Below are 25,373 nucleotides of genomic sequence, written 5' to 3'. Positions count from 1 at the left end.
GTTGAAGTGACATTGGCATCCCAGCTTTTACGAATGATTCTGGTTTGTCTGAAATGAAGAACCTGATTTTTTTTTTTCATCAGGCAACCATGTAGAGTTTATTCTTTAAATTCCTCACCAGTAGCCTATATATTTAGTAATAAAACTAGGCTTGGGGAATGGTGAAATATTCTGATTTTTGGACCTATAATACTCTCTACCTGCTAAGAGTTTAATTATTGCAGATTTACATTTGAGAGAAAAAAGAGAATGAATTAGTATTTGCTCATTTAGGCTCAGTGTTTACTAATCCTTTGTCTGTTTGCTGATACAAACTGATATAATTGTTTTGAATGTGGCAAAGCACAAACATGTTCAGGGGTTTAAAGTGGTATTCAGTCTAAATAAATTGATGATAAAACCCACTAATGAATAATTAAGATGTAAGTTGATTAAGTGGGAAACTCCTTTGAATATATCCTAGACTTTGCCTAAATCCTAGCAGAAATTGGAATGCTTTCGTATGTGGTCTTTCAGTTACTCAAATTATGTGATCAATCTTTCTGTTCACAAAGGAATAAGCAAGACCAAGATATGTACATATGTGTGTGCGTGTAATAACGTAGGACATTGTGAAGAACCTAAAGTTAATGTGAAATGTTATTAGAAGTTAGTAATATTTAAGTCTTAAGAAACATCCAACTTGCCTAGCTACATCACTTCAGTTGTGGAATTCACGGTTTTGTTTGCAATTTCCTAGGGCACAGGTGATGAATACTGTCACTTTAAAATTGAGAAGAATTTGGAAACTGGATCTGTAAGTCTAGAATCAGTGCAAAATAAAGGGATATATGTTGGTCTCCTGCCAGATGGCCAGACTAAGCCAGTCATTAACACTGGAGAGAGAAACATTTTTTTCTACCCACAGGTCATCAAATGTATGTAATTTCTTAGAATTCTACAGTTTGCTTTAGTGATTAGTGTTTCTGAATGACAAATTCAAAGCAAAAGTGTAAAAGCTAGACTGACATAATTTCCTTTGTTGTGTTTCAGTAATTTTAAAGGTATAAAGTTTATTGTGCCCATACTTAACTCCTCCTATGTAGCTAGTTAATTTCTCTTAATTTCTTTCTTTTTATAACAATAAATGATACAGAAGACACCTATGTTTTTACTGAAAAAAATAACTTTTGAGCATAAGAATTGAAACAGGTGTCAAGTTAGAGATGGAGATGACTGACTTGGTCTACTCTCCATTCTGGCCACAGATTATGGAGGCCTGGGAGATGTCTTGCGGTCAAATATACCGCAGGCTTTCCTGATTTTATAGGGAAAGTAGTAGACTGTAGAGGGGGCCTGCTTGGCAGTGTTCAGTTTCTTTTTTAATGGTGAGAAATTGTACTTCCCCCATTAGTATATTGATTATGTGATTCTTCCGTCCCTTGATCAGATTTGAGAGCAGTCAGAAAGCTAGGGAGCTGACCTGTTCTAGTCAACTAGCCAGGACTCAGAAATTAGCTCCCAGCACACTCTGGACCATCATCACTGGACAATCTGCTTGTCTATTCTCCTTCAGGAGAATGAATTTTTTAATTTGGTGAACAACTGGTTACAAAACATAGTCAGCTGACTTGGATTATAACTGCAGAAAATAGTGGAATTGCAGTACTTGCATTCTTATCTGGTGGTCATAGTCACAGAGATCAAAAAATGAAACATCTCATGAAAATCCTGAACCATCAGTTCAAAATTGAGAATTCAGTCACATTTTTGCCAGGCACAAGCAGAACAGGGTCATCTTGAATGCTTTGACCAGGAAAGGGAAAGCATCAAAACATACGACTGGTCTGATTATTAATTGTTCTATGCATATTGTGACCGAGACATACAGAAGCATTATGAAAGTCACTGTAATGGCATCCCTACCGTGCAGTCCCTACTTGCCACAAGGTGACAAGAATATTTTGGTCACTGTGTCCTTGTAGAAATGAGGAAAGTGTTTTCCTTTGTTACTTTTTGGAAGAGCAGAGTTTTAAATGGAAATTCTCAACAAATCAGGGCTTACTGATGCCATTAAAATAAAGCTAAATGTTACTTCGTTACAGGCTTGAGTTCTCCTGAATCCTTGTTGCTCAGTAAAAGGAGGATAAAAGGAGATAATATTTTCTATGAGAGCAACCAAGACTGTCTGTTTGACACTTCATATTATCAGAAATGGCCTCTAGCAGTTTTCATTTCAGCATTCCCACTCTTAAGAAAGGAAACATCAGGGGGGTGGAGAAGGTTATCTTGGTAGAAACTACATTTTACCAAGTCATTTTATTCATACATCAATGTTAAATTGTTACCTAGATTTTCAAAGCAGTAAATAGACTTTTATTGGTACGCCAGATTTTTTCCATTTTTTGTGGCATGCTGATAACAATAAATGCTAATAATAGCTAGTGGCTGTGCAATACATAGCGAAAAGATTTTGGTGTCCACTGTGTTGAACAGTTGTGAGATCTGTTATTAGTGTTTGTCACTGAATATGCTTGAAGCCTCTGAGCAAGAAGCAGTAAATGATTTGTAGCTAGTGACAGAATTTACATTTAATTGTTTTAGTTGGCCGGGAAGAGCCTATGGGAACATCTGCAGCAGCCAGTCAAGAGACAAAAGACTTCAGGGAATCTCAACTCCAACCAGCAAAAGCCCAGGAGCCAGTATCTCAAAGCGTTTCAACGTTTCCACCCTCAAGTAAGCAACAGTTTACAAACTAGTTGTGGTATAACATTGCGTTATATCTACCCTCCATGCACGTTTGCAGTGACTTACCTCAGGAAGGACAATGAATAGCTTTTCTAGACTGTTGACTTATGCATGCATAGATGCAACATAAACCATATTAGCAGTTATTGTTTTTTAAAAGGGCATTGGAATATAGTTTATTGATAAGGCAACAATCAGCATGTAACTGTCAAATAATGTCATATTACCTTTTGTTTAAGAAGTAAGTAGCCATCTATCACAAGGACTATTTCTGTGGAAACTGAAATTGATACGATACAGAGCCCAATCCAAAGCTCACTGAAAGTAATGGCATATTTCTCATTTATGCTTTCTCTCACATTTATGTTTTCTGCTTTATGATTCACTGGGGAAAAGAGTTTTAGTGCACTGCATGCTAGCTTTATACCTGTTTTTAGGTAGGTAGGAACAGATAAACAATGTTCTGGTCATCCTTCTGGAGTGACAGTGTACCAGATGTGTTTTACTAGAATAAACAACCACTTTCTTTAGCTACAGAAGTTGCATAAGTGGTCTAAGACAATGATTTCCCCAACTCAAAAATTTTAAAGGAATATTCAGCGTCCTAGTAACCAAAGAAGGTGTGACCAAGGAACTCAACAAACAGGGAATGATACACTTCTTATGGAGTGGGGGTCATCATGTTTGCTTCCTACCTCTCTTTTATTTCAATATACCCAAGGAAACTGTCTGGACAGCCTGAATTGTGTCACATTGCCATGAAAAGCAGATGGGACAAATGGAAACTACTGAGCTCCACACAGCACAATGAGGCACATTGACATTGTGGAAAAATATCTGTTACCTTGAGTGAGCTTTAAAGACAAGATTATATTAGAGTTTACGGTATGGGAGACATGCTTAGTCGGCCAGAGGTAGTCCCAAAGGCATTCATGTAACAAATAATTCAGGGTGGGTTACTGACTTGGTTTTGAGCTTGGTCCTCAGACTATTATTTCAAAGTGTACATGAAAATTCTGGCAATGTGAACAAGACATCAAATATGGCATACTTGTTCATAAGGTATAATGTGAAGTATCAGGAAGGATTTTAAATAAATTCAATTTAACCAAAATATCTTGGTTAAATTCAAAGCATAGGTGTGGATTATTATTAATTACTGTTAATTGTTTCTGGCAATGTTGTTTCCATTCTTAGCTCAAAACACCCACTCTGTTTTTCTAATCTATCAGACTTCATGTTGTATCATTATCTCACAAAGCCTTCCCGGCGTCTTGTGGGTTGTCAGCAACTGGTGAGATATGCTGTATTTGAAACCCATGGCAACAATACACAAGCCATCAAACCTGTTTTCAAAGAAGCTGGATGTTTTTAGGGTTGGATACAAAGGATCCTTTTATAGAAGCAATATCTGCCGTGAAATTGGTTACATAGACTCTATAGCACTTTATAAGAAATATTTCTGACATTCATAAATGTGGACTCTGCTTATGCAAAATGAATAGAAATATCAAAGTTACTCTGCCCTTCAAAAAAAATGCTCATTTTTAGTAAGATATTTTAACTTAGAATACTTTAAAGGTAACTGACTTCTGACACGTAGAGGTGAGCCTTAATTTTTAAACTGATACTCTTTAAGTACTCATTTTCTTTTTCCACTCCAAGTTGACATTCGATGTTTGTGTTGAATATACAATCCAGCAGAATGCTTAGCGTCCAAACTCAGAGAAGATTAACCCTTGGGCTGACCAGGCCATCTTTTTTGTGTCTGTTGTTTGCTAACCGGTAGCTGTGTTTTGGTTGTTGTTTTCATGAATAATAATTGATTTAGGATTAATTAAATTGAAAACTGTGCTACAGCAGTTGGGGCTTCTCCAGTTGCAGTGTGAGTTCTCTGTTCCTCAGGAAACTTCTTTCATGTACAAGGATGATGGCAGGTGCCAGCTGCTACTTAACAGCTCACAGGATGGAGATATTAGAGGGAGCGTCAGAGACAAATCAGCTAAAACGCATGCAAGACACCACGTTATAGACTCAAGACCGATCAAATGTGCTGCCCAAAACAGAAGGAAAATAATATATATATATATATATATATATATATATGGCTAGGGGACCACAAAGTCTAGACAAAAATGAGATGAAGCAGAAGACACTAAAAACTGAAACCAAATATTGTGGGGCTTTTTTTTAAACCCTTTCTTAGTCTTCCGTTACCTGTTGCAAAAACAAGCCAAAATCAATAGCCCTGCTGAAAATACAGACTCGTGTCATCTTATGTATCAACTAGCAAGCAGGCAAGAAATTTACGGGATTTCCCAAATGACTTGGTACTGGGATTTCTTCTTTGTGTTTGTTGTTCCTTGTGTTTCTCAAATCATGTTTAAATTTCAATAGTGAAAACATGCCTGTGTGTGCCACTGAAATCAAGGGGAGAGATGTCATCATCTTCCATGACACAAACGCAGTCTGTGGTGTTGAGAACATCTTTGTGGTTTGGTATTAACAAATTGTATCTCTGAAAAATAATTTCTATAGCCTCCAGGCTCCTTTCCTGTATGTCTGGAATACGGGTAGTTACTAGTATTTTTTAATATATTTTACTTACAAGAGATAATAAGATATGAATAAAATCTAATCTCATTTCCATTTGGTTTACATTGGAAATGATGATACAAAAAGGTGTAATAAAAATGCATCAGCTTTATTGTCCAAGCTTCTGCTCTAGAGATTAATTTTTCTGATGGTTCACTTCAAAAGTGTCACTCAATCATATGATCTTCTGGGACAAGGTAATTTTCTTTTTGCTTTAGATTTAGATAAGTAAATAAAAAAGTAAAGATATTTTTATGAAACTTTGTGAAGGATTATGATGACTTCATCATTCTCATGCAGGCCTATCAGAATGAATTTTCATTGCAATAAATTTACAGCATGGTGTCATGAAGTGTGCAAACTCCCATGACTAATGCAGGGTAACCACCAAATCCTCTTTTCAGACTGGAATATTTTTAGCCTGTAGCAAATCAATGCCACTGATTTCCATTTGTAAGAGGAGCCAGTAAATTACAAGGTAAAAAACATTCCAAGCCTGTGAATTGTTTGTGCATTATAATTGTTTTCAAGAGGTAGTAGTTTGAGGTTGCAGTAGCTGCTTTGGGCAGCAATAGCCCAAGTATGGAATTCTTGTGCTAAGCATATGGAACAGCCTGGGATTCCTTGTGCTTCTTAAATACCTGTGCATTTCATGAAAATTTTAATCTCTCTGCTGCAAGAAAGATGAGGTTTCAGAGTTACAGGTGAGTAGCTAGGTAACTATAGTTACAGAAAGTTATATAGTCAAGTTCTCAAAAATACTTATTACACCAAAGCAACTACTTCTCTATAGTTCTGTTATTTCAGTCACTGAAAAACAAGTGTAATTAAGTTTTTATTCAGGTAAACATAAGATGTTTGCCTTTTGCTTTCTTTTTGGCGTGTGGATTTTCTTCTTTCAGAACAACTTGCTCTCAGTCATGATGAAGAATACAATAAAACCAGCAGTTATTATGACAGTTGCCTATTTCTAAATCACTATAACTATTCTAAAGTCATTCTAAAGAATGTTAGAAGCACTGCTGTAAAAGTCATACTACTACAGTTCTGAATTTCTTAAAAATCGATTAACCAAATTTTAGTCTTTACCAGGGCTGAAATTTCCCCCGATTCCAGAAGTTAGCCCTTATTTGTTATAGAACACTGTACTGGATCCTAATTCCTTTGCAATTCCTTGTGCAATTATTTCACATCAGTTAAGAATTCAGTGCTAGCTGATCGTAATTCAGGTTTGGTGCTTTAGTTACCATGTTGATTTAACCTACAGGAAACCTGATGATCCAAGCAACTATATAATTCCTTTTGAGTACAACTTTTAAGAAAAAAAAGCATTTCTTTAATATCATAAAAGTGTCATTTGAAGAAATTTAAAGGGGTGATCAGGACCATGTCTCAGTATTGAATCAATCCTTCTTCACTTACCCAATTTGCTTCAGCCATGTTTCAGCAGGATGTGAAATTGGTTGCTCACAAAAGTTTAAGCAGCAAGTCTTAAGGATTCAAAACTGGTTTTCACTTTGCCTTCAAACTTAGATTTTAATGCTAGCAACAAAGCACAGTCAGATAAATTTTGCAAATTTCTATCATAGGTATTGCTTTATTTTCTTTCATATTTGTACTGGGCTTGGCTGGGGTGAACTTAATTTTCTTCGTAGCGGTCTGTCTGGTCCTGTTTTTTAGCCTGGTGACCAAAGCCGTGTTGATAACACACCGATGTTTTAGCTGTTGCTGAGCAGTGCTTGCACGGCACCGAGTCCATCTCTGTTTCTCACTCTGCGCTCCCAGTGAGTAGGTGGGGGCGATGATGGCAAGAGGCTGGGAGGGGACACAGCTGACCCCAACTGACCAAAGAGATACTCCATACCATATCTTGCCATGCTCAGCAATAAAACTGGAGAGGAGTTTTTCCAAAGTAGTCATTCCTTGGGGACTAGCTGGGCATCATTCTGCTGGTGGTGCGTGATTGCTTTTGCATCACTTGTTTTTCTAGGTTTTTTTGTTTGGTTTTTTCGTTTGTTTTTTTGGTTTTTTTTTTTTTTTTAGTATGTGGGTATTTGATTCTTTTTTTCTTCCTCTTTGAGGTAAAGGCAGTTTAATAAGTGAAAGAAAAAACTCCACCCCAGAGAAACCTGGTACAGTGTTTTAACCAAGCAAATAAAAAAGCAAAGGGCTCTGATAGCAAGGTATGCAGTGCAGCAGGAACATACATAGTGGTGCACTGGGAATTCTTCAACAAATCCGTATCTGTGGCTATTTATGACTTCTGCAAAATTGTGAGTTAATTCCATTATGTGTTTGGAGCCTCTGGCCTGCAAAAGCTTGGTTCATAGAAAGCTACTTAATGGATGAAGAATGAGCTGGGGGATACAAAAGAAAATTAATCTGCAGCACAGATTATATTCATTATGGTTAGCATATTAAAACGTCTCTTTGCAGTCGCATGAAAAGGCCTCATGAAGAGCAGTTTGGGAACCCCTTTACAACACAGTATACAGAAAATGTGTTGGTTCATCTTTTCAAATTTAGGGTTTAGATCTACCTCTCGTTTCAGAACAGATTATAAATTCCTGGGGGCAAGGACTCCCTCTTTTGGAGAGGACTTCATGGTTAGTGGTTCCATTATTGAAAAGTAGTGTTTCAGACATCTGATGTTTGTAAACTCCACTTTGATTAGACTATTCAAAACTAAATTCTTTCATCCTAAGAGAGTCTATTTTTTCACATCTCATGTGCAGAGGTGCCATTTGACACCTTTGCATATACATATATTTTTTTTTCTTAAGGGCAGATGAAAGATCACTACGTGCTATTCTAAAGTGAAATATATGTTTTCCAAAATTATCTTTGCTGATCCATTAAAGCTGTGAAATTTATTCATAAAGTGATACTGTGCTGCTATTGTCTCATTCATGCAGAACGTGCCTTAGCCCAAATGCTTGCACTGTATGCATAAGTATGGCTGGGCGAGGATATATTGTGCTCTTTTCTGAGTATTTTACAGTATTTAATTAATATTTAACTTGAAGCAAGTCAATTTCCTGAATAATTTTTTTCATTTGAAATGAAAATTTCTCTATTCTCTGATGTATGATTCTGCTAATAATGTCCCAACACAAGGCATTAGAGGAGTATTTACAAGTAATTCTACTCAGCTCTAAATGTCAGGCTAAGGAACCAGAAATACTGATTTAATGGCCATAGTTCTGGATCACAGCATCCTTATTCTACACCAGAATATGTATAAAGAATAATACAAAAGTAGTGCATGTGACCGATGCTTGTTCTTTTCCAGTTTATTCTTGTAGCTCAACTAATCAGTACATTTTGGTCTAGACAAGAAACATAAATCAATCTTTTCAGACTATCTCACTTGCCATGAAAAAATACAATCCCTTCTCTGTTATGGTCTCCTTATGTGCTGAAGTTACAACAGGAACTGGCAGTTTCATGTCGATTTTCATCTCCCACTAATGTTCTGTATTTCACAGAGGAAATGAGAAATCCCCAAGGTGGTGAGTGTCCCCTTCCTTCAGATGATGAATGGAAAGTGTCAATGCTGACAGGAAATGCAGGAACTGAAGCAAATGTCGTTCTCTGGATATGTGGAGACAGAGGAGTAGCTGGACCAATAACTCTTGGCAAGGACAACAGAAAGCAGCTGTTTCTTCCCAGGCAGGAGGATGAATTTCAGGTAGCTAATGAAGGCTAAGAACATTATTTTAATGTGTACCTTTCCAAAGATTTTTCTGTCATGTGAAAGGAAAAAATGTTTTTCTCCTTTGTTTACTGCATAAAATAAATCTCTATCTAATCTCTTTGAATTCTGCATTAAATCAGTTTCATGCATATAGTTAGCAACAGAGAAAATACTCTTTCTTTTAACCCCCTCTCCCTCATGTAGTAGCCCAAATGGGACAACTGCAGGAGTAAATTGATTGCCTTGAGGCAATTGATTTGAAACTATCTTTAGAAACTATCCACTCCTAAACAAACCTGTGTGATGTAAGACTTGTATATCATTTGGGGATTTTTAGTAATGAAATCTTCATGCATTCAGTTTTAAAAGCATACTATAAAATGTACAGTGTGGAACCAGTTCATTTAAGGAAGAAAACCCTTTTTCAGCCTCCTTATTATAAATAGCTGAAATGTGAGAAACTTTACCTGTGGAATTACTAAGAGCCCAATACAAACTACACATTATCATGTCATAAAAGCACAAAGACTTCTGCTATTATTTAAGAATTACTCCACCTCTACTGTAATAAGGAAACTATGTCTAGGTAGGCTGAGAGGAAATTACCAAAGGGGCTAAAATTTCTGTTTTGCTTAATTTTTTCTGTCTGAGATGCATATAACACATTGCTGTCTTCAGCTTTACTGAAGAAGTCACATTTTTCACATTTTGTGCAAATTTTTTTTCTTCAGTCATCAACTCTTCTAGTTCAATCTTGACACAAACCAAGATTGTTACTGTCAATAATATTAATAATAATAGTCTCTATGAATAGGGCATATGCAGAAGATAACCAACGGTAATATTCATTTTCTAAGCATGTAGGCTATATATTATGATCCACGGGGAATCCAGTTGTCCTAATTACTGAATAATTTATAAGCAACGATGGGTAATGGCATGTTTGCGATGTTAATCTATATATTCTTAAGAGATGGACCGATTTCTCTTCTCTAAAATAGATATTGCCCATTATGGCTGTGTGCTGTGGATATTGATCTTGTGAGAGAGCAGAATCTTTCTCTCAGCACCTGGGGCTTACTACTATGATTCTTTACATCACGCTGACACTATTGCTTTCAGGCATGAAACAGCAAATGTCTGCATTTAGTCTGCAGGAGATAAATCCACAAAGAAAAGGCCTATGAGTAAGAGCTCATTCTTCTTTTTTTTTTTCCCTTTAAACTTTAAACAAGTACTATCCTGTACTTGTTTAGCAGGATAAGTCTTGGAATAAGGATAGGAATGCAAGACTTCTTAAAAAAATTACATCTTTTTTTACCATTTGCATCTTTGAGCTTAATATGTTTTCACTGATATTTTCTAAAGCAGAAGATACCAGATTTTATTTTTTGAAATAATCAACTTCATCATAGCTCTGGCCAGGAGTTCTAGGAAGAAAACAGCTTCCGAAAGCCTGTAATAATCAGGTAATTTGGAATCAGTTTTCTTTAGCCTTCCACTTCATCAGCAGTATGCCCAACTATGAAAAATTCGAGTAGAATTATCTTGAGAAATGAAAACCATTCATATGTAGCCTTCCCTCTCTTACCTTACCCATGTGAGTAGTAACTGCCTGTTTAATCCTTTCTAAGACCATGCATGAGAAAAATCAAGGCTACCAGAGCATTTCTTCTGGTTCTACTTGTTTTAGGCAGAAGTCACTCTTTGCATTCTGACAAAGTCCAGTACATTTATGTTTTGTATTGATACATGAAATGATGATGAACTTTTTTTTTTTTTTAACCAAAAGCCTAAAGAGGGATTCATTAGAATAAACAGACAACATGACAGTACCGAATATTCAGTGAACACCAGCTCTGTGAATGAGAAGACTATCTCATATTACTTGAGAAGTGGGTCAACTTGTTTGTGGAATGCGGGAAATGACAACAGTTGTTTTTTCAGTCAAGCTGTGTATATGCCCTTCCTTTACTACTGCTTGAATCCCAAAGTCTCCAGGTTACCTCTAGTAAGACTACTTATAGAGAGAAATATTATGCAGCATAAGCAAGGATATCAGAAACTGACTCAACAGAATAAAGCTATTTTGTTAAGCCAATGAAAAAGACAGGAACCATACTGTGATATCAGTGTTGCAAGCCTGTAATTAACATTTATTCTGTTAATGAAATTCAGGTCAATGTAGCAACTATACCAATACAAAGACAGCTGTGAATTCCACAGATTCTTTCTCAACCAACCGTTGCAATTTACTGAGTGCATTTCAATGCTAGGGAAATCAAGAGTAAAAGCTGTTTGGCTATAGAAATCTTTGACTAAAGCATGATAACTCTGCAACTATAACATAAAAGTTGATTATACAAAAGCACAAAGAGGCAGCTAAAAGCTGATATAGGAACTGAGGTAATTCTGACCTCTGAAAAGAGAAAAGGGCTTTTTATTAGTGAAGGTAAAGAATGAGTGGGTAATATACTAATAGATGTTTCTAAAACGAAAAGAAAATAATTTTTGTACAACGTAAATAGCTTTTTTGGATATACATGATGGAGAGGAATAGGCTGTTACCAACTTTTTATTAAGAGAATTGTTGTTTGATAAATGACATGATAACACACTTACATTTCCTTTTCTAGCAGTACATTACAAATGATCTAAAATTATTTATCGTCACTTTAAATAATGGTTAAGCTTCAAATAAAGCTCAGATATGATAGGGTTGCATAGAGTAAATTTCGTAAGTAAGAGCATGTATAATGCTTGAAAGTGCAAATGAATGCAAATCGGAGTCAGAAGGCGAAGATAGTGTCAGTGACTTCCAAAGTTTTGCAGATGTTCTGCCAGCTTTTGAGAGCTTATTCTTTAAGGTCTCAAAAATTTTTGTATGCTTCATTTTGGCATACCAGTGTATTTGAGTTATTTCACATATGATGATTGAAAATACAGGAAGGGAAATGTTTAGGGTTTCTTTTTTGGTGAGATGTCCTGAAGGCTGTAACAGTTTTAGGCACAGAATTCATAGGCCTGTGCTTGCTGTTGAGATGCCACTTCTTCCATGTGTGTGGGAGACAGAGACTGAAATGACTCTTAATCATGAATTGGATACAGTGTTAGTTTGCAAGGCATGGTCTTACTTAATGGGCATGCAGCCTCTACCAAACTATTTTAAACTGTAAGTCAAATGGGGTTTTTTTGTATGTAGTTATATGTTGTATTGTTCTGGCTTTATTCAGGTTAAAATAAAAAGCATTGGGAATATCTACAAGATAAGAATTGAACTTGATGGGTTACTGAATGAACAATCAGAGTGGAACTTACAAAGGGTGAGATTTTTTTATGGTGATTTTTCCCTGCTTTGTTAATTTTTGTATGAAGTAAAAGCCTATCTTTTCATGAAGCCATAGATTCATGAATCAAAAAATGCTGATTGTGATACGTTCTTATTGCTTTGTGTTCTTAGGTTGCTTTAGACATGACAAAAGCACAGACACAGTCCACCTCCTGAGGACGGGAAATACGTAGGATTATTTTGCAATTATTCCTAATTTATGTAGTTCATAGATACCAGTTTTAGTGTATTGATGGGTTCTACTAAGTTTTGCTTTCTGAAAGCTCACCTGTACTCTTCAGTGTGTGTTAGGGTGATTCTAGCTATAAATTTCAGCGATGAAAAGTGGAAAATGATGGAGCAAGAATTATTCTATGACAACTACATGAGAAGAATGAACGAAGTTTGCTTAAGAGTAGGCTAGTCCTAATTGGCACAAACATAGCTCACAATTATGACCCTTTTCATAGAAAAAGAAAGTGCTGGGTTTTTTCAATTTGGTGAATTAATTATTCTTCTCTACTTCTGTTTTAACTGTATTTTTCTCCTGATATTTAGTGATATTCACCGGATTAAATTTATACTAAACTCTTGCTAATACTGACCCCCATGTAAGGTTTATTTCAGAATCACAGATAGGTATTTGTCTTCTGTTTCTTATTTTGAATCTGTAAGAGACACAAATTTTTGCTTTGGCCTTTAATTAATCTTAAAAATTCTGATTTAGACAACTAGAATTAAACAGTAATAACAGATTTTTACGTTATCCAAAGACCTTAACTGTGACTGTACCAAAACTAAATGTAAGTATAAATATTTCTGTTGCTCAAATGGTTGCAGGAATCCTACTTTCCATCCTGGTGGTGACAAAACATTTCTTTAACATTTGGGTCCAAATTTCATAGGGTAACCCTGGGATTTCAAATATTTCTTTTCACAGAAAGGAATAAATCAAGTTGAAAGCTGTGTTTTTCTGACAAAGCAGTTAATATTTGCAATTGTTATGAATCAGCAGGGGGAGCTCTGCCAATAAACATTAGAGATTAAGAATCACTTCTGCAAAAGTATTTCATGGTAGAGTAAATACATGCTTTGGTGTTAAAAGACGTGTTTATTTTACTTAAAATAATATTTTATTGGAAAAGCGAGATAAAGTTATATATTGTCTTGATTTCCTAAGTGTTAGAATTTGAATGTGAATACTAGTTTTCATAATTTTGTTTGCAAGGCTTATTCATACTATATGCACACTCAAAACATAACTGCAGAAAGACAACTTTTTGGCACTGATTTCCTTCTGCTAGTGAAGGCCTATGGAAAAAATGTAGTAAGCATTGCTGTAACTCAACACCAACAAAAACTGTTCCCATTGAAGAGAGGAAAGATGGCTTTAGTTATAGGAAAAAAGTAAGACAGCTATCATAAAGTACAGTGAGACTGTACTTGAGTACTTGAGAATTTGAATTCTACCTATCTTCAGAGGAATATATAGAGGGTGCTGCTATCCAGGTTGTCTTTTGTTCTGCTGTAGAAGAGCCAAATATAATACAAATTGATTTAATATTTCAACATATCCTTTCCTTGCCAAAGTTCAGAAGTATGTAGATGATGAGTTCCATCCTGATTTCATTTTAATATAAAAAAATGTGTCAATCTTTCCACATCTTCCAAAAGCTCATTCTCACATAACTTCACATACCAGAAAGTTTTAAGTCTTCAGTACTCCAGGCAGTGTTAGATAGAGGTGGCTCACTGACAGAAATTGGTGACGTTTCTTATGGCAAAAAAGCAAATTTCAATTACAGACTTGTTTGTTCCAAGAATTAAAAATAACAATGTTTTCATACTGCAATTTTGTACATCATATTTACTGATCATGTTATTGTTTTCTGAGATAGAAGAAAGATGTACAAAAATACATTTTGCTGTTGAGAAGCAAAGCACTGGAAAGAGTGAACTGAGTCATAGTTGGAATTGCTTCTTCTCTAGGTGACACTGCAACATCTAAAGAGCAAGAAAACACTGAATTTTCCAGCAAACACATGGTTATCAAAAAATTGTGATGATAGAGATTTTGTCTGTGAACTTCCAGTAGTAGAAGCTGGAAAACCTGTCTATCCAGGTATGTGTGTACTTCAGTTGCACAGTGATGTATATATTAGTTACCTGGTTTTCAGTATTAATGTCATCTGAATTATATTCCATTTGCTGTACACTCATAAATGTGGTCTTAGCAATCTTAAAAACAGCTAGACTGATTTCTGGAGTATATTCCAGAAAATGAATTGCAAATCAATTGCTGGGGTCGTTTACATTAAGCTAGAATAGTGAGTAAAATGAGTTATGATTACACATAACTTGTATTTTCTTCTTTTTGTTATTTTTGGAAGTTGTTTTATACCATGTTTATGTCTACACTGGTGATTTGGAGCAAGCTGACACAGATTCTGCAATTTACCTGTGTATCTATGGAAAAAGAGGAGATTCTGGTCTAAGACTTCTGCATAAATCTGGTATACCAGTGACATTTCAGAGAGGAATGGTAAGTCTGAAAAACAATTTGCTTAGCCATATAACTACGTAACTTATATGGTCTTAACAGGTTCCTAAGAAAAAAGATCACAGAGGTTGAGCAAAATAATTTTTAAAAACTAAGGAAAATAATTTTCCACTGATCCAGGAAAGATTAGAATGAGTGAAAACACAGGCAGGAAAAGGAGAAGAAAAATCATTTGAAGAACTCCCCTACAATGATGAGAAGAGCTGCCTATGAATTTAAAACATATTCTCTTGAGGTGTAATGAGTTACAGCTGGCTCGAAGTAACTGCACAGAAATTGTTCCATGATTTCAGATCTTAGTAGGACTGTTTGTTATGTATTTCTTTTAAGGTATAATAGTATAGTATTGTGATTAATACAGGGCAGATTTAAAGTGATTTTTCTTTCAATTACCTCTGATCTCCCCTATAATTAAAGTATACATTGTCCTGATTTTCTGCAGCAGTGTATGGTTGAATTTCAGGAACTACTGAATTTAATCTTAGCTCTGCCTCTAGCCTTCTTATCACCTTCTGTTAAACCTGTTTCTTCCTTTGTGAGCTATTGAGAATTAACACTTGCATGTCTAACATACAAGTTATGGTATGGTTATGGTATCAAGCTGTTAGTGGAACACCTAATTAGAAAATAAAAAGCAGTATCTAAAATGTGAAGCATAACAATAACCCACTGGCAAACTTCAGATGTATCTATACTATTTCAGAATATATATTTTATACCATTACTAATGTATTAGATATAAAGTTTTATTCCAAATGAAATTGAGAATTTAAGTGGAGTTTTCTGAGTGGATTATTCTAGCCAGACTGATAGTAAATTCAGCATATTATTAATACAGGGGCTAGGGGGGCTGGTTCAAAGTGCCCTTTGTTATGGAAATGGGTGAACGAGAGAGTGGATTGTACGGAGAGGCAGAGCAGGACCTGGGATATATCATTTTATGACAGAGGCAGTTGAATGCTGACTTGAACAATTTGATTTCATCTCCGCCACAGATATTCTACATGATATTGGGCAAACCATTTCAAGTAAAGCTTCCCTGAGTGACCACTTTTTATATGCTTCTGTTTTGTTGCATAACCACTTTAACTTTCCTGAGCAACCATAGCTGTAACTGGGTTCTGTTGAAAGACAATTCTGCTCTGGACATAGTAAACTCTTTGAAATGCTAAATACGCCAATAAATAATCCCTCTGTTTCTCAGTTGAGCACCCAAAACTACTTTGCATCTTTGACAGCTTTTGGCAATAATCTCTGTTCTTTAACTGTATAGGTAAAATGAAACATTATGCAGATGGCCTTTCAAAAAATAGATATCAGCATTTGCAGAAAGCTGGGGTACGATCGAAAAAGTGCAAAAGTGAAGTCACTGGGGAAATCAGTTCTGCTTCACTGAACTGTTTGGGTGGTTGCAGTAAATAATGCATAGAGTCATAAAGATAATGAAGATAAAAAGAAGTATTAAAAAGCTGCAGTCCTGTCTGAGCACAATTTGAGGCAGGGATCCTTCAGAGAGAATAGCTTGTGATCATATATTACATATACACAAGGGAGAAGTAAAGTTCCAGAGGCAGTCTCAATTCTGCCGTTTGCTAAGGACTGAGAACTTTACAGATATGAATTTTCCAGTGTAGGTCTTTCCTTCATTTTCCTTCTACTGACAAGTGTGACCTGGACCGTTATGTTTAGAGAGAGAAAGCTATATGCTTTTCACTCTGACAGAAAATTACCAGCCTGAACCTTTCACCTGATCAGCTTCAGGCTCCTCTGAAAACAATCTTTGCCAACTGGAAGCACAAGCCTAAATGAATAACGCGGGGAAAGTGGCATGTCAGATTTCAGTTTCTTCCAGCAGAATAAAATGTAAATAGAGGAGGTGAGACCAAAAAGAGAAAAGGATGAGAAAGTCTGTATTTTAAATAAATATCAAGAAAGGAAATAATAGTTTTAACTGGTTCTTTCCTAGAGAAGAATAATTGTAAATGTTGAGGTATCGAAACAATAGTGAAGGGTTGCGTGCAGCATCTTGGATGACAGCTGAAAAACCAATTTATTCGGGATTGTTACTACAGTCTGATTTTAATCAGACATAATCAAAAGACATTTAACTTTTCAGGTCCAACCACTTTGAATACAGTCCAGCTGTTGTCAAAAACAAAAGGAATCTTTGTGCATTGTGAGAGTTAATCGGGCTTTTAAAATACTTCAACTTTCAGACTTTCTTAGTGGTGGTAAATTGTGGAGTGCTGCCTGCTCTGTCTTCTAGATCAATGCTTTTGAAGTGGAAGCTGTATCTCTCGGAAAACTGCAGAAGGTGCTGTTGCGCTGTGAGGCTAATGCCAAGTCCCAGTATTGGTACTGTGATAAAGTCATTGTCAGAGAAGCTGAGAGCAACTCGGAATATGTTTTCCATTGTGAAAGGTAGTTTTTACATGAATATTCTTAAATATTCTTAAATATATATCACTAATAGTATTATCCCAGTAAATGTACTAAATATGAATTTTGCAGGAAAGGACAAATTTGGATTATTTTGGAGTTTCATAAAATTCACAAAATTTATTGTTCCAGAACAGATTGTTTGAGTTAATAAGCTGTATGGTTATGTATAAAAGGTTAAATGCTTATATTGTGGCTGTGTTACTGGATTGTACAGCGCAGTCTTATCATACAAGAATCAGTGTCTAACTAACTAAGTCTAACTAACCGACCTCTTCAAGAAACAAGTGTAAAGCACACAAAAATTTTCTAAGTTAATGTGTATTTCTAAATGGGAAAAACAGATTTGCCGTTCAGAATTAAAATTAACTCTCTCTATGAAAAACAGCATTGCGAGAGAGACAAATGTGATGCCCAAAAGTCAGAATTATTTTGTGGTTGTTCCATTTAAGTTATTGAGGTAGCATCTTTAAAGTCAATTGTTATGTATTACATTTTGCACGTTTGGAAAAATATTATGGTAATCCCACATTTGGCGTTTCTAGTTTTGCAGTCTGTCTCATGGGTATGTGCATCATTCAGATGAAATGAAGGAAGTGTAGAGAAACAATGTGACCATGTGATGAGGCACTACAAGTAATAATATTTAATTAATATTATTAAATTAATAATATTTACTAAACATTTTGTAATAAATGCCGGATGCCTATTTTTTTCTGAATTTTTATGATTATTTTACATAACCTTGAGCAACTTCTTGCCACTTGTGGTGTTGCATCCTTGAAAACAGGAATAAAAATGCTCTCTCACCTTCATAAAACTCTCTATAACTGAGATCTTTCTTCAATCAGTAATGTTTTTAAACAGTAGGATAAGACTGAGAATTTCTCTGGTGTAGTTTTGGATGCAGATCAGCTGTTGTCGCTAGCTGTGGTTGCTACCTTTCTGAAAAAATGGAGGTAAAATTTTCTAACAGGAAGTTCTAGAGAGAAATCAGGCCAGCTGCCTACCTCAGTCATGAAAAATCAACCGTGTCATAGCCATCCTCTAGTGTGTAACATGGTTTAGGGACAATACATGTCAGGGCACTTTGCTTTATTAATTCTGTGATAATTAACACCAGATGTTGATCAGCAAAAATTATTCAGTGGCAGACACTCTCAAGAAAAAACAGAGAGTGGTTTTTTTCATTCATAACTTTTCTACAAGGAAAGACCGCCACTGAAAAAGGGTTAAAATAGGTCAGTGGTGGGGGTCAGGATTAGCTTCCATGTTGGACAAAATGTAAAGCTGAAACAGCGTGCTTTATTCAAGGAGGGGGGAAGTTTTTCTTCAGAAATCTCTCTAATTTATTAATCTTCAGCCTTTATTTTACATTGATATTTTAAGATCCAGGGTATAAAAAAATACTGCAGTTGTTCTCATTTAGCTAGGGAAACATCAGCATTTTATCTGACTTAAAAAATCTGATACCAGTTTCTGAACAGCCAACAGTTATCACTGGATTTTAATTGCATGGTATTTGTTAGTTACAGACTGAAACTTTTTAGCATTTATGCTAAATATTGCAGGATTGCAGAAGATACCTGTGTGGTCAGATTTTAGCAGAAGCGATATAAATAAGTAGTTGTCTAGTAAGATAAAATTTATTTCTTAGGGACTAGTTCTTATATTAATTGGCCTGTTAATGTTTTCAAGACAAAAAATAGGGAACTTTCAAAAGCTGCTCTGGACTCATCGTACCCAGTTTATACTGGATTCCCAACAAGATTTATAAGAGACTGAATGGTTTACATCATTCCTGGAGGGTCCATGGGAGTGGACCACGTAAATAAAAACCAACAGCTCAGAAGCTTGCTGATTATTATTATTTTTTTTTTAACTGTAGAAAACCAGATGACTTTTTAACAAGCAGGAGGAAACTAAAAGAGCTGGTAATCCATGTTCTGAATGAAAAGGTTTCAAAAATTGTCCATAGCCTAGGATAACATGACTAAGAAACCTAACCAATATTTGCCTTCATTTATACTTTTTCGGACCCATCTATCTGTCCTCAAGGAGGACAGGAAGAATAAGGAAGAACAATATTTGGTTCCATCTTTGTTTTTATCACTGAACTTTGATTTTCAGAAAAACTGCAATAGATATGTACAAATTATACTTAGCACTCAATCCATAGTATTGAAAACATGTTCTGTGCCATATTCTTCTGTTTAGCTACACAAATAACTACAGTCGTGCCCTATGAGTCTCTCAATTTGACACGGGAATATTTTACACTTACACAGCTCAGTTTGCACAAAAATTTTTCTTTTTTTTGGAGTCAAATAATTTCTACTTTAACATCTATCAAATCAAATACTAAAATTTGAGAGGTAGACACCCTTTGCTGTTATATGTATTCAGTATGAAAATAAGATGTGGATCATTCAGTTATATGGTAATATGGTGGAGAAAAAAATTGATTCCTACCTACTTCCTTATTTTCTTTCTTATTCTTAGGTGGCTTCCATTTATGTCCCAAGGTGTAATTCATTCAGAAATTGAGCTGTACCCTCAAGGTAAGGTTTATTGTTACTTTATGAAAGTAAGATCAGTAAGTTGTAATTTTTTCCACCGAAGAAATCTGAGATGAATTTACACTTTAAATATCAGAGGTAACCATTTTGTGCCTTCCTTTGTTATTTTACTGAGAGAACATACTTTGTGTTTGCATTGTATAATAGATACAGATTATAGTGAGAAAGTTATGAGGGAATGAATGAGAAGAAAAGTTTTCTTGTATTGTCTAGAGTCAGAGAAAGTCTTTTTCTTCTCTTCTTTCAAACCTTTTCTTTAATGTTACAGGATAGATCATTTATTAACTGCTTTTTTTTTGGCAGAATTTCAAACAAATCAACAGCCGAAACTGCAAGAAGCAAATGGTAAATTCTGCTCTAGTCTTCTGTCTTTAATGAAGACTGTTTCTGCTTCAGAAATAATCGTTTTACACATTTGTTGCCATTTGTATTTATTTTAAAACATTAATTGCAGCACACTATTTGAATATTTTAGTAAACTCTGAACTCCACATTTTAATTTAAACCATAAATCACTTTATTTATGCTTTCTTTTTATTCAGTCATTTTTCTTTCCATAATCTTAATTTTCTCTCTGTTTGCTTGGAATTTTTTTTTTTTTACTTATTGGTTATCTATCTTAATTTCAATTTTTTTTAGTTAATATTTTAAATGATGATTCTTTCTCCTGGGCTATATATAGTTTTGCTCTTACTATTAGTTCTTCATTTCCTGTTTTAGCCGTGATTTCACATTTGTTCAGCTTGACTTTTCTGTCCTTGCAACCAGCACAGATTAAATTACCTTTCTTAACAACACATAACATTTTCTCAGCTGTGAGAAATGCTTCATGCTGTAGGTTGAACACTAATTCAGAAGCTGTTGGGAGAAACTTTGAAAATGTTTGTTCATAATTTATTATATCAATCAAGATATCCATGAAGACCCCAATACCTCATCTTAAATAGTGTCCCTGTGGCAAGTAGTTAATACAGTATTTTAGAAATTATATTCTTTTTATATTTTTTCCAAGCTTTATTTTGAATCACAGTATCTTTGCCCTTCTTCCTTTCTATGCCTTTTTCAAAGGCGTTCATTTTCTATCTGCTCATGATTCTCCCTGCCTTAGCTGTTCTGCATGCCTTCCTTCCTCCTTCTTCCACTTAGGAGATCCTCTTTTACGTACTTCAAATCAGTCTGCTTAGTCCTTTCTACACCTACAACTCGATCTCTATGCCGTGTCATTTAAGCTGTACTTGTCTGGTTATACAGTAAAAGTTGCAGCAGATAAAAATTGCCCCATAAACCTAAGAAAACATGACAAAGAGCAGGAGTAAACTAAGTGTATACCCAACTGACTTATCTTCAGTGGAGATGGGCTTGGGTTTGCACGTTTTGAATGTTTTTTCACAGCATTCTCATCCTGACCCTGTTAGAGAAATGTCTTTGTGCTGTCCAGAAGAGCTGGTCAGCTTCGTCATTTCAAAAAACTTACCCTCTGTCAAAACAGACCTGTGTCATGGAAATGCAAGGTGGATTTGTTGCAAATGTTTCAATCAGAGGTAGGCAGCCAAAAGCATATGAACCAAATAGCCTCTTGTTTGGGACACTTGGTCCACCCTCCGACCAAGGACAGGAATATCTTCCACTAGACCAGGTTGCTCAAAGCCCCATCCAGCCTGACCTTGAACACTTGAACTCTGGACCATCCAGAGCTTCTCTGGGCAACTTGTTCCAGTGTCTTACCACACTTATAAAAAATTTCTTCCTAATGTCCTATCTAAATATACCCTCTTTCAGTTTAAAATTATTTCCCCTTGTCCTTACAGGTCTTGGTAAAAAGTCTTTGTCTTTCTTACAAGCCCCCTTTATATATTGAAAGGCTGCAATAAGGTCTCCCAGGAATCTTCTCTTCTCCAGGCTGAACAACAACCTTTCTCACAAGAGAGATGTTCCAGCCCTCTGATCATTTCCATGGCCCTCTTCTGGACCTGCTCTAACAGGTCCATGTCTTTCTTGTGCTGAGGTCCCCAGAGCTGAAAGCAGTACTCCAGGTGGGGTCTCACCAGAGTGGAGTAGAGGGGGAGAATCACCTCCCTCGACCTGCCGGCCAGGTTTGATTGATCAGACCGAATGAGCTGTTGCTGTTTTCTGAATTCCCAGCTGTGTATTTGTGCCTATTTAAAAATCTGACACCTTCCAAAACAAGGTGTTAGCCAGACCTCAAAAGTCTGCAAAACAGGAGACCGAACTTCCTGCTCCAGTTCAGTCTTTGTGGGGCAAATTACTGAGGGATAATGGGGTTGGCCCAAGGTAGATACTGCTGTCAGACAACAAATTTAATTCATGCAGCATTACCAGACAGATTTCTATTAATAAAATTGCAGTGTACACTGTGGCGTTTATTTATAAGATCAACGTGGGCCGGTATTTCATTTGTTGTTTGCCTTGCACAGAATGAATTTAAGTCACTAAGCGGAACTTGTTTTATACAGGCAAAGCTGCAATCAAAAGAGGGGCGGAGAGTGTGCAATCCCCGCATTTTCCAATTATGTATTGTTCTTTTTTTTAAAAATAAGATTTATATTAAGCTGCTTTCAGATATTTAAATAACTTGTGTGCATTGTATGGGGGCAGAGATGACATTTTAGCGTCAGGGAAGCTTTATATAAAATTGTTTTCTAAAGAGTCCTCGTCTAGTGTCAGAATTTTCTCCAAAATCACTTTTTTCATGCTAATCTCAATGTCATGCCTCCATCTAGTCAAACGGAGCTCTTGTTGATGTGTCACATCAACGTGAAATGAGAGGAAATTGTGCTTAATTGGGATGCTTTGATACTTTTCCCTGTTGCATTTCTTCATTATACGTGTTGTCTTAACCCAGATTCTGGAGGTTGGGCTTTTTCCTCAGTGACCCACAGGGTTATCACTGGAAATCTTGCTAGAAATCTCACTAGGCTCTGTGTTCATATTTCCAGCTTTAGTATGCTGCAAACCTCCTAAATCTTTAAAGTTACACAACTTGCCTAAGATGAGTTTGAATGATGTAGCATTTAGCCAATCTTCTGTTGCCTCTCCCAGCATCATTACCTTTTAGGGGCACGTAGTTGCAGTCCCTGGGCTAAATTATGCCTTTATTTGTATCTTTCAAGTAACTTGCTACATATCAGTAACAGTTATAAAAGCATTTTGATTTTATTTTTTACTTTACAGAAGGAGACTGGAAGATTACTGTAGTCACTGGGGATTTTGAAACAGCTGGCACAACAGCAACAGTATCCCTTTACGCTTATGGAGAAAACAAAGCTTCTGGTCCTATTGTTCTGGGATCTGGGAAACACCAGCTGTTTAATCCCAACAGTGAAGATACATTTAAGGTATAGTATTGCTGTTATATAAACACTAGAGAATTCAAAACATATGCAAAATAGCTTTTCTCAAAACTGGATAATAGCAGTAATAAAAAGGACTCAAAGCAATATGTAAGGATCTTTAAGTATTTCTAAGGGAGTGGCTGACTTTTATAATAATAAGATTTGAATCAGCACATGTGTTCAGAACTGCATCAAGCAGACATACCTCTCAGAATCTGCTTCATACCTGTATCTGCTCGATGCACTACTTTTAACTAGTTGTTGTTCATTTGCAGAAGTAGAAAAAAATTTTCTTTGCCTCTTCTTTGTATTGATGTAATAAGATAGTCCTGGTTATGGCTTGTGTTGCATATCCATCATTGGAAGTGTCCGCTGTAATTTCTTCCATGGGCTTCCTCAGGCTTCCACTGAAGGACACTATCACGTGAACCGTTTACTGGAGAAAGTAAGAAGGAAAGGGGGGATGGCTAGGGACTAGAGTCAAATCACAACAGGTAGCTTAGCTCAGGTGATTTAGACTAGTGATGTCCTACTTCTCCAAGCAAAGGGAGAGATTGCTCTCTTCAGAGACACCTATGAGAGGTGCTTCAGAAGCATGACATTTCCCAGGGCTTCTCCAGGTTCCTACAGTTCTGACAATTTCCTCCAGTTCCTATAGTTCCTCAGGACTGTACCTGTTGCAATCATTAAATCTTCAATCATTTAGATTGAAATAATTTATGCATAATAAACAGATGACGGGGAATCAGTGACAAATGGGACAGGAAGTTTCTCTGACTTTTTAAAATTTTGTTTTCAAGTTTGAAGTATAAACATGTAAGTTCTTGCAGAGGCAAGTCAATGGTGGTCTTTCCCTCTTTCCCTTACATTTACTGAAGTTGAAAGTAACCCGGCTAAAGTTTTCAGGTAATGCTGGTTTAAGATTATCTCATATAAAAGCAGGGAGGTGAAATCAGTGTTTATCTGAAGACTAAATTTAAGTATTCCTTTGGTAATTCTCTGGCTAGATGATCTTCTTGGAGATTTATTCAGCTGTCTGACAGCAAGTTCTTACCCATTTATTCAGTTCATTGAGGGAAGTGCCCAGGACATTTGTTTGTTTGTCTTTGGAAGGAACAGCATGTTTCACAAAGCATGAGAGCAAGACCTGATACCTAGTCCAGAAGCTCTGATGATCTGTTCCTATCCACACTAGCACCTAGGCTTAGGTCTTCTACAGTGTACCTAGGTCTTTATGCCTGATGTTTTTCTTTGGTGAAATACCACTGAAAGGCTGGAAGAGGCTTGGAGGGTAGGCACAGCATTTTTGTGCTGATTAAGCCTGATGAATCTTGACTGAGGAGTACCACTTAAACCTTTTACAAAATCTAATTGTGTAATCAAATTTATAAATCTGTGTGTAATGAGACCTTTAAACTTCAGAGGTTCTTGAGGAGGCTTCTCCCTGAGTTCTAACCACACCATCAAAGTTTCAAGGTTGGCCAGATTACTGTCCATCCATTATTTCTCAAACCCACTATTGTAACTGTCAGTCAGTGCTGATCAAGGGGGAGAGAAAGAAAAGAACAGATAAAGTAATTTTGCTTCATTTTCACACACATTTTTTTGCCCAAAATATCTCAATTTAATAAGGTGGGTGAGTTTTTTGTTAATCCAAAAGAAAGTTGTGTTCTCTAAATATTTCCTCACTTTGTAACTCTGCAATCTTCCAACATTAAGAGCACCATGTAACAGCATCAATATTGCTAAAAAATGTGGAGTTGCAGAAAAATTGGATACCCACTATTGCTTTCTGTTACACTAGTCTAATCTGTTAAGTATATTGGGGAAAATCTTGACTAAATGGGCCAAGATTTGCAGCCTTGTGTAGAAATGTACTGCATATTTTAAGGCTCTTTTAACTCCAGGTAACCTCAGATTTTTTAAGAAAGTGTTAACTGATGCAGGGAGCTGCAAGAGTTCAGTGTAATACAATGGAAAAAAAAAAAACAATCGTGTCCCACAAAACCGATCAAAATACCATCTCATTTCAACATGCCTTTGGTCGCGGCCATAATCATAAGAAATGACAGAGAAATGGCCCACTAAAAGAGAA

General features: G+C 36.0%; 1 protein-coding gene across 1 annotated transcript in view; it reads left to right on the top strand.

Moving 5' to 3' along the window:
• Positions 1-25,373, top strand: part of LOC128905784 (lipoxygenase homology domain-containing protein 1-like) — a 141,885-nt gene that overhangs the window by 424 nt on the left and 116,088 nt on the right. The window contains exons 2-10 of the mRNA XM_054192289.1: positions 740-917; positions 2,584-2,715; positions 8,811-9,013; positions 12,253-12,342; positions 14,337-14,469; positions 14,738-14,889; positions 17,174-17,328; positions 19,849-19,907; positions 23,118-23,281. Of these exons, the coding sequence (XP_054048264.1) occupies positions 740-917; positions 2,584-2,715; positions 8,811-9,013; positions 12,253-12,342; positions 14,337-14,469; positions 14,738-14,889; positions 17,174-17,328; positions 19,849-19,907; positions 23,118-23,281 (1,266 nt within the window). The remainder of the gene's footprint in view (positions 1-739; positions 918-2,583; positions 2,716-8,810; positions 9,014-12,252; positions 12,343-14,336; positions 14,470-14,737; positions 14,890-17,173; positions 17,329-19,848; positions 19,908-23,117; positions 23,282-25,373) is intronic.

This window comes from Rissa tridactyla, chromosome 2 (genome assembly GCF_028500815.1).
Source record: "Rissa tridactyla isolate bRisTri1 chromosome 2, bRisTri1.patW.cur.20221130, whole genome shotgun sequence".
NCBI lineage: Eukaryota > Metazoa > Chordata > Aves > Charadriiformes > Laridae > Rissa > Rissa tridactyla.
The sequence above is the reverse complement of the archived record's forward strand: the minus strand, read 5'-3'. Positions and strand labels throughout refer to the sequence as shown.